The sequence below is a fragment of the Phallusia mammillata genome, chromosome 4, assembly GCF_965637545.1.
Source record: "Phallusia mammillata chromosome 4, kaPhaMamm4.hap1.1, whole genome shotgun sequence".
Taxonomy (NCBI): domain Eukaryota; kingdom Metazoa; phylum Chordata; class Ascidiacea; order Phlebobranchia; family Ascidiidae; genus Phallusia; species Phallusia mammillata.
In genome coordinates, this window is record NC_137255.1 from 20,836,559 (window position 1) to 20,849,967 (window position 13,409).

The window sequence follows — 13,409 nt, forward strand, 5'->3', positions numbered from 1 at the left end:
GGCAGTTCACAAGGCGCATAATGGGTCGGTGTCGGGCGAGCTGTTGTCCATGCGCAGATGGTAAAAGAATGGAAGTGAAGGGTTGTAAAAGTGTTGTCGCATTGCCGTTCGGGCCTATTTATGAGCTTGCAGATTTGGTAAGGTCGTAAATCACACTAACCGCTGTTGTTGCTTGTTGCGTCGACAACAGCCGAGAGCAGCTTATCTGTGGTAACATTTGGACAGCAACTCGTGCGCAGGATTGTCAGATAAGCGTTTAATCAGTTGTGGAGGTTCGACTGCAGAACGTATCAGATTAAAACGGTGTTGTTCAATGCGTTTACCAGTTACTTTGCATTATGTCCAAATAGCTGTTCATTTTAAGCCAAGATAATAGGAAACTCTCAAGGTACTGTAGTCAAGTGGTCTTGCATTAACGACTATTAAACCCGAGCAGCGAGGTATATTGAAAAGCACACAGGTTAGAGTGTCCTATTGTGTGCCGAGATGCAAAATCGGCGAGAAGAGAAAGTGCAAGTCAAACAGTTGACTCGACAATTGCGGACATGAAAAGCGGCGATGGTGATAAAATATTGACCGAGGCATGGGGCGACTCGGGTATACGTACTTTCGCGGTATCGCCGGTGTTGTTGACCGCTTGTGGGTTTTTGTGGCAACGAACAAACATATGATGAACTTGCGTGTGGAGATAATTGGACAATTACTTCGATTCAAGGCCGCGCAGCGTGTGCTCGTGGGAATGGCAAGAGTGTCGGAATAGCGAGTTGCGAGCCTGGCGCTTTTCACACCCAGCTGGAGGCACTCGCGAAAAGAGACTCGAGAAAAACGAGCACTCGGCGCGAATGCCTTCAGTCGCTGAGATAGTAAGTCAGTTCAGTTTGCGAAGAGCTGTGTGCTGTACAGACGTGTGCTACTCAAGATGTTTCAATACTTTGTTATGCAGTTACAAAAGTTAGTGGATACAGTCACTATTTGAGTGAAAGCAGTGCTGAGTGGAACAGGGCAAATGTAATGATATAGAAGTTAGTTATTGAGAGTTTAATTAGAGGATAGATCACTCAATGGATAATCTATTAGTTTTCGGTGGCTTAATACTTTTGAGCAGTTAATATTATCAAGTAAATTGTTGTACCTTGTTTGACAGTATAATAGTTCTGTCTTCCGATTTAAGAAATTGGGTACTTTATTGGATAGTTAGTTATAAGTACTGTTATGAACTATGTTTCTGTACCTACTACGTATTGATTTGACTTGGGACTAACAGTTTGTTTTCATTTACAGCAACTTGTTTCATACACAAATATTTTACATACACTTTGCTTGCTTTGCGCTGACCGATTATACTCGGCAGTTACCTCAGTGGATTTACGAACCCCCTCGAAGGATTATTGATTACGCCCCAAGAATCGAAGCGAAATCGACCAGAAAATGTTTTCAAATTCCCGCGTCAGCTTTCAGTTCGTTACGATCCTTACATACATCACAGTTGTCTGTGTATCACAAGTTAACTCACATTGGTGGTAAGTTGGTTAAAATTATTACGGAATAGAACTATAAATATTCTGCAGTAACCTTATTAAAGGATTTGCATATCTCTAAAAGTTTGAGTTTTCATGCCAAGTAATATCTGAAGATAAGTTGTAAATGTCACGGACAGGGACCATAAATTGCGCGGCGCAACTGAAGGCTAAAATGTCAGAAGGCGATTAATTGATGAAGCGGGTTAGGCTTCTTTCATGTTTCAAATTGTTTTATTGTCGCGGACTTTAGCTTTCCAGTAACCCGCTTTCATTCGCGGCCAAGAGAACAATGAGAGCCTCTATAACATTACAATGCTTTGCAAAGGCGCGGGCACAATCGACAAGATTTACGTTCCTGGGATCACCGAGCCCCCACGGACTGCGGCTGGCGTATCCAGTTTGCACGATGCTTTATTTGTTTGCGCAAGCACAGTGAGCTATGCCAGTCGGTAAACGGCGACGAACCAATGCGTGTTGGATGTGGCTGTGGCGCTAATCGCTTTATGGGTGGCGTCCGCACACCGATCTATCATAACATACGCCTATATGTAAAAATTCCGAGCGCACTGACCCCATTTAGTGGCCCCGAATGCCTCAATTTCCAAATGCCTCAATTTCCAAATGCCTCAATTTCCAAATGCTTTGCAATGAAAAAAAAGCGCCATTTGTTCAATATACATTAAAGTATTTATTGCGCTTGGTTTAATCTTGACTAGTCTTATCGGGATCGCCGTGATATGGGCAACGCGACCGTGAAAGTTTCCACAGTTTGCCGGTGGCCCACTTGCAACGATATCGTCAGCTCGCGTGCCACTTAAGCTAACGGGAAGAAACCGCGACACCCTTAATCCCAAGAACAGACAAACGTATCAACGCGACCGCCATTGTTTTAACTCGATTGGAATTCGTCCAACCGACATGGGAAATGTTAACACGCTTAGCTTTCTATCTTGAAATAGATCTTTAAGATGCTGTAAATTTTAATTTTGTAAACGCAAATTTGTTTATTTCGGGTCACAAGTTGTAAGGAAACGCTTTCAAGGTTTTGGGCCATTGTAACAAATGGCGTTGGTTTTTCGCGGTCACCGATAAAAACGACCTTACCCCGAAAAATTTTAAGGCAACCACAAACGTATCTCGCACCGCCTCTTCAAGTTGAAATTCGTCGTAAAACGAGCGACGCGGCCTGGTTGACGCCAGCAGGACGACCACGTCAAGTACCCTCCCGGAACGCGTTCGGAAACAAACGCGGCAATGTGACATCACAAACCAACACTGTTATCACCGGCTAAAACTTTCGCCCCAGTAACAAGCGCTGCAAACTTAAGCTTTACCCCGCCCATACGTGACCAGGGGCTGATTTGCCGAAGCCCGCCAGAGTTGTGCTTCATTTGCTGGAACACTGTAGTTTGTCTTCCGACACGCTAGTGGCGTCGGGGAGGGGCAGGCGGCACCGGAAGGCTGTCGTGCTAGGGGGTGTGGGGTGAAGGGGAACCGGCAAAACAACCCTCGAGATTGTTAGCATTCGTCGCGCTTGCTCTGAATGCGTGCGAACCGACTTCTGATGCCTGTAGTGCGGCCAAATTTGGACAGTTAAATTTACTTAAACAAATAACGTTTCGCCGATTGAAATGCCACACTTGTTTCGACGTATTTGGCATGACAGCATGCCCCAACAAACTGTACTTCAAAAGATACAGATTTTGCTATAACACTCTTCGCACGGGGATGTAAAAAATCTGCGCCCTTATGTAATTTCTTCGCGGTGAAACTTTATTCCAGTTTGCTAAACCACAAGCTTGAGGCGTATTTGGATCACTCAACACGAGGCGTTACTGAGCGACTTAAAGCATGCGCTGCACTGGGGTCCTGTTTTCCCACAGGAGGAAAACACTAAACAAGTGGTCAAGCTGCGGTGGTCTGTCATGGGTAAATGGACGCGTCAACAGATGTACGTTGAGCTGTTTAGTTGGCTTAATGCCGTAGTTGACCCGTAATCTAGGCAAACTAACCTCGGACGAATAAGCCCTTTAAGTTATATACGGTTTCATTCTAACTTGCAACAAAGTTTAAGGGCAGATAATGGTATGGATGAAAATTGTAGGTTGGGTATTGCAAAGGCTAAGTCAATCTGTCGCTTGTAGGCTAACACGTATTGAACTCATATGCCCCAACTAATCGATTGCAAAAAGGCGCGAATGTTGATGCCAGTGCTATGATACGCGCCTTCTGTGTGGCTCCGTCAAACGTCAAAGCACCTCGATCGCCTACAAATGCGCAAGAATTCCTATCGATATTAATATTTGTATTAGGCGATCATAAAACTTTGGTTTCGGCGCCTCTGAAGCCGCCCAAATACGGGGACGTAGAGTCGCGCCGTTTGTCGCTTTTCCAGTCACGGGGACGTCGTTGTTGCCATGTTTCGGACTGGTTAGCAAGGCTGAAAATGTGGATATTAACGAGGGGCATCGCGCAGCCTGTCTTAGGTATTAAAGCGCCTTTTTGCGGGTCACCAGTGACACGCAAACCCAAGCTTTCGATCTTACCGCCGCTTGGGAATTTGATCCGCCATTATCGATGCATCTTCAGTCGATCGCTATGAATGAATTCCGGCAATTAATTTCTCACACTCACTATCAGTGCGCGCTAGACCCCTTTCACCGGTGGCTACTTTGCTGCAACCCGGGAGCCTTCAAAGCTTATTGTTCTTGTAGCCGACGAGCAGACTTTCCATTCGGGCGCAGACATATCTTGTTTGCACACCTTCGCCCTGTCAGCTGCCCGCACTGTGATGTCTGCCATGGTCATTAGCCCCATTTAGCAAGGATGTGTCGAATGCATCTAACACAGTAGCAACTTTTGTTCGTATGTGGGAATTATGTCTTAAATATCAGGCAATCTGCTTCAGTTTTGCTTCATTGTAAATTGTTGGTTTGTAAACAGCTTTTTAGGTGCTTTGGCCTTTGGGAAATAGCAAAAAATTAACCGCGGCATGTATGCTATTTAGTTGATGATATGTTTTCAGCCTGACCTGGAAATGTCAGAGCAATTGTCGCGCTTCCAATTCCTACCCGTACTCGTCGTCAACGCGCTTGTAACGACGTCAAACCCGTTGTAATTACAGAATAGTGGCGTATCGATAACCTTTGTATTGAATTCGCGATCACACTGTCGTTTTGAATTACAAATTGCTGTTCTATTGTTAGAGTGGAAAAGTATTTTAGATACAATTCTGAGGCTGTAAACACCGTTGGTAAAGTTTCTGCGTTGAAAATATCGCGTCTGCTGGTGTTCATGATTTACCAGGACACTAGTGTTTATTTTTCCCATTTTAACAAACGATCAGTGTTCACCAGCGTCTGAAACTTCCTCCCTAAACATATACGCGATCCGGTTCGCAAGCTCACAGTCGTGTTGGTGTAACCGCCGGTTAACCAGGGGAGTTTACAAGTCCGTGCCAAAGCAATTCGCTTCCACGATAAACAAGAAAACACAGCCGCGTGATCTAGGGTCCATTCATTGTCGACAGACTGTGAAAGCGCGCTTTCCTGGGATGATGCACATACCAATTATCTCTAAACATCCCAAACTTGACAAGGACAAATACGCTAAATAAACTACCTAAAGACAAGACATGCTAAATAAACTATGGTCTCATACAATAGAACACAAAACATTGTCGATATTAAGCTCATGGTCACCACCTTGTGGTTGTGCACGGCCTTAAATTTAACCTTAAGATAATCATTTACATTTTCTTTACGCAGGTCTTTGGCAACTAAGACTTTGTTGGTCGGATCATCGTCGGTCGAGCAATGCGATAACGAACTCGGATTCTCGCATTCGCAGCGGCAGCTGTGTCGAACCTACGCCAACCACATGAAGTACGTGAAAGACGGAGCCGAGAACGGCATCAAAGAATGCAAATATCAATTCCGACTCAACCGCTGGAACTGCTCGACAGCAGTCAATGATATCACTGTGTTTGGAAAAGTGTTAAAAATAGGTAAGTTTCACAAATGAACACGTCAATGCAAAATACAGCTGCTAGTTATAACTTGGTTCAATTACCGATGTCCGGAACGGTTGCTCGGTGCAGGAATGTAAGGTTAACCACACTGAAGCAAATCTTCAAAATCGTTGTTTGTTTGCGCATCGATTTCTCGCTGACCCTGAGAACTGGCAGGTTCCTCGTTCGTATTCAGACTTTGAAAATTCGCCACGCAAATGCAAAGCGCGCGACCTTGTGGCTTGCAAACTTTGGAAGATGTAGACATTCGTGCTGCTGATTGAATTTCCTCCGTGAAACAACGTTCCGACCGTGCTCGTTGATCTGTTTTGGGTAAAAATTGTTAAAGTCGTATTTGGAACAGTGTGGGCGCCTGAGCGTAAAGACTTGACCTCGCACGCCAGTCGAAGCCAATCGGACTAATGGAGCGCTATGTCTAACGGGGGTCAGTTTTTGTCTTGACGAAGACCTTTTTGGTCAGAAATCATGTCGAGAAGCACTGGCCCGAAAACGAGACAAATTTACGAGATCTCTGTCGATAAACAGACTTGCAGAGGAGTGTGCGTAATTCGAGCAGTAACGAAAACGGTGCGCAAGTCGTTTTGGAATGTACGAATCCTGTGATTTTATTTGCTCCCGTTCACTACTCAGTTTCAGGTCACTACTTCTTGGTTTTTAGTTAAAACCAAATGCATGTTTGTTGCGACCATTTAGCAGCGGCTTGGGAATCTGTCGTGTGTAGCATTAATCGTACAAAAAAAATCAGCGACCAATAGAGCGTTGACAAAAACACATCTGCAAGGCTCCGGTTTCGGTCTTTTTAAATCTGTCAATCAAAGAAGTCATAGGCGAAGGGGGCGTGGTTGTCCATCGGAAGCTCGCTATAACTGTGCTGAGTGACTAAACTTCATCGTTCAACGTCAAAAACACGTTCAAGATGCACAAAAATGGGAAGCGCGTACGACATAGTATGCTTCAAAAACCGCGCCATCTGTCAACACTACACGGGGGATTAGAAGTGAAAACAACGTGCAAGAATGACGTACTCTCAATTCGAAACTAAAAGTTGCCTTAGATCGGTAACAGTCTTAAAATAGACTTCCAAAGTTACATCATATAGTAGTTTCTCTGACCCTTAGCCCGCAAATGTCCCCAAGTAACAAACAAGTCCATTGAATGAGCGTTAACAATTGCGTATGGAAAGTTGTTGACGTTCCAGCTCGTGATGGCAGGACATAACAACACACCGCTGCTTTCGGCGGATGAGGGGAAGACATCGATCGCCCTAAAAGCGTTTGAAACAAAAGAGATTAGGTCGACTTGAGGAAGCGACAAGGTCGGGGATCGTTAGCCGTGATCGGATTTCAAAACAGCTAGGTTGACGATTTTAGATGCTCGCTCTTAAACTTCGCGCGTTCCCGCAAATCTAAATGCATGTCACGGGGTCGAATTATTGCCGTGCTCAGGTGTTCGCTGCCGCATCGCAGCCGTTTGGTTCGCGTTGTCGCTGAACCCTGGGACTGCCCGAAAGCGCGCGGCATTTTAATTCTCTTGCGGCGGAAGCACTGTACTTTAAGTCAAAGCCAACAAGCCTGCATACGGTTACGCGGTTTGTCACGGGAAAACTGTGACTTTTTCGCGGGTCAGTGCAGGGAATCTCGCCAAGACATAAGCGGTTGCACAAATATTTATCGCCACCCCTGCACCCTAAAGTTGAGGCCGTTTATTTGTCGTTGCGCGCGTCAATCGGTTTCCAAAACAATTTTTCTCAACGCGAACATCCACAAACAAGCGCGACTTTGAACGTTTGCGCGTGGTTGAATCATCACAACATTATTGCAATTTACAAAATTCCGATTCACAAACGAACCGCGATCCACGCGATCCCACCTGTCCTAGCGGGTTTGATGGATCGACCTGTTCAATATTGCGACGATTCGGGGTCATTTGATAGCGTAACTGGGTATTTTCGCGTGACAAACGTCAATTTTGGTTGGCCTAAATGCCATGGTACGCTATTGCTTGCAAAGGGGGGGCACAACAGTCAAGTTTACTCGTCCCAAAATTATTGTGCGAAGGATCATTACCGCTGCTTGCAAACTTCACGCCTCTGTGCGAACCAATGGACGTTTGTGACCGACCGCCGGGTCGCAGCCAAGTCCACACACAGTGCTTACATCTGTTCACGCCAACCAAGCGTCTGCTCACGATCGCACGCAACACAACTTTCTAATCGCACCTAAGCGCGTATTTTTGCCGCCATCCAATCCGCCATGACGAACCTTCCGGAGAGGGTATACGTGAGACAAATGGATTCGTGCTGCAGGAATTGATAAGCGCAAATAGGGTCAATGTATTTTGAAAGCAAGCGCCTTGATGCACCGCCCATTCTTTGTAGTCACTTTTACCCCCATCACCGTATGACTTGCATAAACAGTCTGAGGCTTTGAAGTCTCCATCCCGGAATAGCCGTCCGGTGCTGTTTTATATAAACCTTATGCGCTGGGGAAAGTTATTTCCAGCCTTGCTTTCCCGCCGGATTCCGGTGATACGAGCAGCTGTCGTCGAAGCGCTCGCGGGGCGCCAGAATTGTGCCTTAAGTGCTCGCCGACCGGTAATTGCCACCAGCCACACCAGACCCTCCTGGCGTAAACAACATTGCCACGGCTTAAGAAATCGAGTTCTGAGTTAGAACCAAACACCAATACATTACTCAATATATGGTCCGTTTCTTCACATTTTAACCATTATTGTTTTGTAATCAACAGGCAGCAAAGAAACAGCTTTCACCTACGCCGTAGCAGCAGCAGGAGTTGTCGTATCCGTTGCTCAAGCATGTAAGAACGGACTCTTGCAGGAATGCGGATGCAGCAGAGCACCAAGGCCACAGGGAATCAGCAGTAGTTGGGTAAGGAATTTAAACTCAGCTACTCACTTCTGAAGGTTAAATCCGAAGCTTGTGGATCGAAAAATAAACTTCGTTTTTTTGTCATACAGAATTGGGGCGGTTGTGGCGACGATACCGACTACGCTTACGGCTTTGCAAAAGAATTTATCGACGCCCGCGAGAGAGATACAAACCCATCCAACAAATCAAAGCACAAGGCCCGCAAGGAGATGAATCTTCGCAACAATGAAGCAGGACGATTGGTAAGTTACCCTCGAAGTTGCATTGCATAATTATGTGACAAAAGCTGCTGCATCACCGCTATTCATTTCTCCCTATTTCTTGTTCGATAATTGTCGTGTCCTTGGGTGGGATAACGAGTTTCTCATGTGTGTAAGGTTGTAATAGGAATCTAGCACTTTGCGTTTTATCATAATCAAATCAACGATCTTAATTATCGTACTGTGGTTTAAAACTTACGTCAATAGGATCTCAGTCACGTTCACCGTTTTCCAATGTCGTAATGCATAGGAAAGGTAAAATCACTACTACAATGACACGGTCAGTCGCAGTGGCACCTTCTCTTTGTTGTGATAAGAATCAGTTTTGTAGACCCCGTCCGATTCCGAAACTTGAAAAGTTGGCCAGAACAATTAGTCCCTTGTCCAGGAGGAAATTTTCAAAAATCTCCTCAGCGGGCAGATTTTTATCTGCAAACGCCATCGCCTTGTTTCAATAAATTCGGAAACGCCAGCTTTCAAGAAATCTGGGCGCGTAACTTTCATAAACACCGAAGACATTAGTCAAATTCGCTCAAAAGATTTGCACAGATTGAAACATAACGGCCACTGGTTTTACGATAAGGACCGCCTCCTTTTTCTCGGAGAGAGATGAAATTAAGACGCATTGCAGTGACCTTTGTCGGGCGTTATCCCACCTGACCCTTTGGCTTGTTGTAAAACAACAAGAGCGAACGTTGTTTCATTAAATAAGAAATCGACCCTTCGGCTCGGTTTAAGCCCCTCCCGTTATATATCGATCCAAAAAGCAAATCGAACCCTCATCAACTCGAATTCAATATCGAACAAAAGTCATTGATAAGCGCTTGTTGTTTTACAACAGGCCAAAGGGCCAGTTGGGATAACGCCCGGCAATGGAAACATTTTTACGACATCGCTATTGATCGATTATCGCAAAGGACAAAACGACAACTTTCATTCAACGCTCGTGTGGCAATTTTGCCAAGTTTTATTTATTTGTGTCAAGTCATACTGCGCCTGCCCAAGTGACGTGTGTATTGAAAACGATGACATCATTTCGGTAAATCCGGCAACGTTGCATGCTGACGTTGGCGAACTGCCAGATATCGCGATAATCGATAGACGCAGTGTCTGAAGTCCTGACGACACGATACGGATCTTCGTTAATGTCGAATTGTGTTGCATCAACAATGGCCGCAGTGTGACTGTGGCCTGCACAGGAAAGATACGATCAAACGTAGCGGTATCGGATCCAAATGTTTGCCGATTTCTCGTGTTCCGATGCTTTTAAGAGTTTCCTCCATCGCGATTTCGACCTCGTTTTCCTGTCAAGCGCAAAAACATGTCATGGAGGCTCAGCAGATTTTACTTGAAAAACCTCCTAGTCGTGACACGCACTTTAATCATTAATCGTGGAAATCTGATAAACAAATCTGAGCAGTGAGAGTTTTAATAGCTACGTAAGCAAACTTTAGTCAAGATGCGAACTGTTTGTGACCTCGCCCTTGGAATACCACTGTTTATCGAGAGACCTCCCTTCGGAGAGACAATCGTTTTGTTTTTCCTCATTTGCAAAATTTCATAAGCGTAAATACAGAATGTTTAAACATGTTTATTTTTTTTTCAAGGTTGCTGTGCGTTCCAGTGAACCAACCTGCAAATGTCACGGAGTATCGGGATCATGTAACGTGCGAACATGCTGGATGAAACTCTCTGGCTTCCGGGAGATCGGCAACAAACTGAAGAGCAAATACAACAGCGCCATCGAAGTAGTAGCCAAGAAGCGCGGTCGCCGTCAACTCGACTTTACACCACGAAAACGCAGCGATGTCATCACCCCCACAAGCCTGGTATACCTCGAATCGTCTCCTGACTACTGTGTGAAGAACAGACGCACCGGCGTAAAGGGCACTAAAGGACGCGAGTGCAACGTCGACTCCAACGGTCCCGACGGCTGTGGTTTAATGTGTTGCGGTCGCGGCTACCGCGTTGTGCACAAACAGATCGTGGAGAAGTGTAACTGTCGATTCCAGTGGTGCTGCACAGTAATATGTGACCAGTGCCCGAGCAATGTCAAGCGCTACGTCTGCAAGTGATACGGCGTCGCAACCGAACAATTCTTCTGCTGCTGCTGCTAAGAAGAACGATGCGACATCGTGAATGGCGGGCAACACTGTAGGCGCGACACGCGACAAGCGACGGCTGACCGAGAGACGCGACACTCAGCGCGCGCGCGTTTTGTACAAACCCAGGAATCTACCTCATGAAGCATGACCGCACGACTATACGACCCATCAGCGCCCCCGCGCGACAAACAAGGTTTACAATCGCATCCGGAAGGCGGCGCTCACAAGCACTTATTTATTACTCTGGCACATCGACGTTGAGCGTTTTGTTTGCCAACAGTAACGCAACATGCGGATGGTTGCAAATCTACCCGCTATCACCTTCTCACATGACTTTTTCTTTTCACGTTCCAATGCGCAACGGACATAACACGACATGCATGAAAATCTCCCCACTGCCGCACGTCACACCAATGCTTATCACACTTCACGTGTTTTTTTTTCATTACTCACCTTCATTTTTTGTTTGTTTGTTTTTTTTCACATTTTTTACCGTATTGCTTGCGTTGAGTAGCTGAAATACTTAAAACAAAACAAAACAACCTTAACACAAAAGCAATGGTGCGGATATTTCATAATCTCCCAACTTAATTATTGTTTTGCTACTTACCGCCGTAAGTATATTACGCGTTAAGTGAAATATTAAAAGTTTTCGTTTTTATACTTCACCATTTCGCGCAACTTTTGTTTTTAGCGACATTTTTGTTCTGCTGATCCTACCAGCACGAACATTCTCAAAGTTTTTTTTCTTTTCACGTTTATAAAATTAAAAGTGTTTTACATCAGAAATTGTTGTCAGATCTTAAGGGTCAGGTTGTGAAATAAATGTTTTAAACAGTTTTAAGGCTACATTTCTCAAACACACGTTGTATAGTATTCAAGTTACAAATAGTGTCTTCCTCCGAACGAATCTTCAACTCGAACAAACCGAAATTGGGACAAAAACAGTGATGTGAATGAAACTCGATATGTTCTGTAAATTCCGAAAAAACAATAAAAAATATGGCTGAAATAATTCTAGAGTTCTGATAGGTCTGATTAATAGATTTGGGCCCGATCGAAACCGACAATTTTGAATAATTCCAGTTTCAAACTGGTTTGGCCGGCTTCTCGCTCTTACCGAAACTCTAAACCTGTTTAACCCTGAATAAGAAAAACACAATTGCGACCCAACTTCAACTCATTCGGGTTTCGGATATCAAAAAATCGATGGAAAATCCGGTTTCGGTGGGCGTTCGCCTGTCATTGTAGTTTCATACTGGTTTTGGCCGGTTTCTCCCCCTTAAGGCTATAGCCTTACGTGATTTTTATATATCGGGTCCAAAATTTAGATTTTGAAAACCTGTTTGAACCGGTTTGGAGGTTCGGCAAAAGGCAGAAACCGGTCATAACCGGTTAAAATCTGGAATATTCCCGCGAAAACTCACCGAAAACCGGAGTATTCATCGATATTTTACCACCAAACATCGAAAAAACGGACAGGCTATAGCCTTAGGGTATTTTCAAATATCGGGTACAAATTTTCGATTTTGAAAACTGGTTTGAACCGGTTTGGAGGTTCGGCAAGAGGCAGAAACCGGTCATAACCGGTTTGAAACTGGAATATTGCCGCGAAAACACACCGAAACCGGATTTTTCTTCGACTTTTCGACCTCCAAAAATCGAAAAAACTTAGGGTTTTTCCAAAAATCGGGTACAAATTTTCGATTTTGAAAACCGGTTTGAACCGGTTTGGAGGTTCGGCAAAAGGCAGAAACCGGTCACAACCGGTTAAAATTTGGAATATTCCCGCGAAAACTCACCGAAAACCGGAGTATTCATCGATTTTTTACCACCAAACATCGAAAAAACGGAAAGGCTATAGCCTTAGGGTATTTTCAAATATCGGGTCCAAAATTTAGATTTTGAAAACCGGTTCAAGCTGGTTTGGAGGTTCGGCAAGAGGCAGAAACCGGTCATGACCGGTTTGAAACTGGAATATTCCCGCGAAAACCCACCGAAACCCGGATTTATCTTCGACTTTTCGACCTCCAAAAATCGAAAAAACGGAAAGGGAATAGCCTTAGGGTTTTTTCAAAAATCGGGTACAAATTTTCGATTTTGAAAACCGGTTTGAACCGGTTTGGAGGTTCGGCAAAAGGCAGAAACCGGGCGTAATCGGTTAAAATCTGGAATATTCCCGCGAAAACTCACCGAAAACCGGAGTATTCATCGATTTTTTACCACCAAACATCGAAAAAACGGAAAGGCTATAGCCTTAGGGTATTTTCAAATATCGGGTCCAAAATTTAGATTTTGAAAACCGGTTCAAGCTGGTTTGGAGGTTCGGCAAGAGGCAGAAACCGGTCATGACCGGTTTGAAACTGGAATATTCCCGCGAAAACCCACCGAAAATCGGATTTATCTTCGACTTTTCGACCCCCAAAAATCGAAAAAACAGAAAGGGAATAGCCTTAGGGTTTTTTCAAAAATCGGGTACAAATTTTCGATTTTGAAAACCGGTTTGAACCGGTTTGGAGGTTCGGCAAAAGGCAGAAACCGGTCGTAATCGGTTAAAATCTGGAATATTCCCGCGAAAACTCACCGAAAACCGGAGTATTCATCGAT

The 13,409-nt window shown here is 44.7% G+C and overlaps 1 protein-coding gene across 1 annotated transcript; it reads left to right on the top strand.

Moving 5' to 3' along the window:
• The first annotated feature begins 1,244 nt into the window (after window positions 1-1,244).
• Window positions 1,245-11,642, top strand: LOC145223825 (protein Wnt-5-like). Its single transcript, XM_080090218.1, has 5 exons — window positions 1,245-1,520; window positions 5,288-5,526; window positions 8,298-8,437; window positions 8,527-8,679; window positions 10,305-11,642. The coding sequence occupies exons 1-5, from the start codon at window positions 1,429-1,431 to the stop codon at window positions 10,770-10,772; spliced, it is 1,092 nt and encodes a 363-aa protein (XP_079946344.1). The 5' UTR covers window positions 1,245-1,428; the 3' UTR covers window positions 10,773-11,642.
• Window positions 11,643-13,409: the final 1,767 nt, after the last annotated feature.

What these genes read in the sequence shown, in the direction of transcription:
- LOC145223825 (XM_080090218.1), top strand. Translation starts at nt 1,429, where the DNA reads ATGTTTTCAAATTCCCGCGTCAGCTTTCAGTTCGTTACGATCCTTACA. An exon ending in CAAGTTAACTCACATTGGTG is followed by an intron (nt 1,521 to 5,287) that starts GTAAGTTGGTTA and finishes TTCTTTACGCAG; the next exon opens with GTCTTTGGCAACTAAGACTT. An exon ending in TGGAAAAGTGTTAAAAATAG is followed by an intron (nt 5,527 to 8,297) that starts GTAAGTTTCACA and finishes TGTAATCAACAG; the next exon opens with GCAGCAAAGAAACAGCTTTC.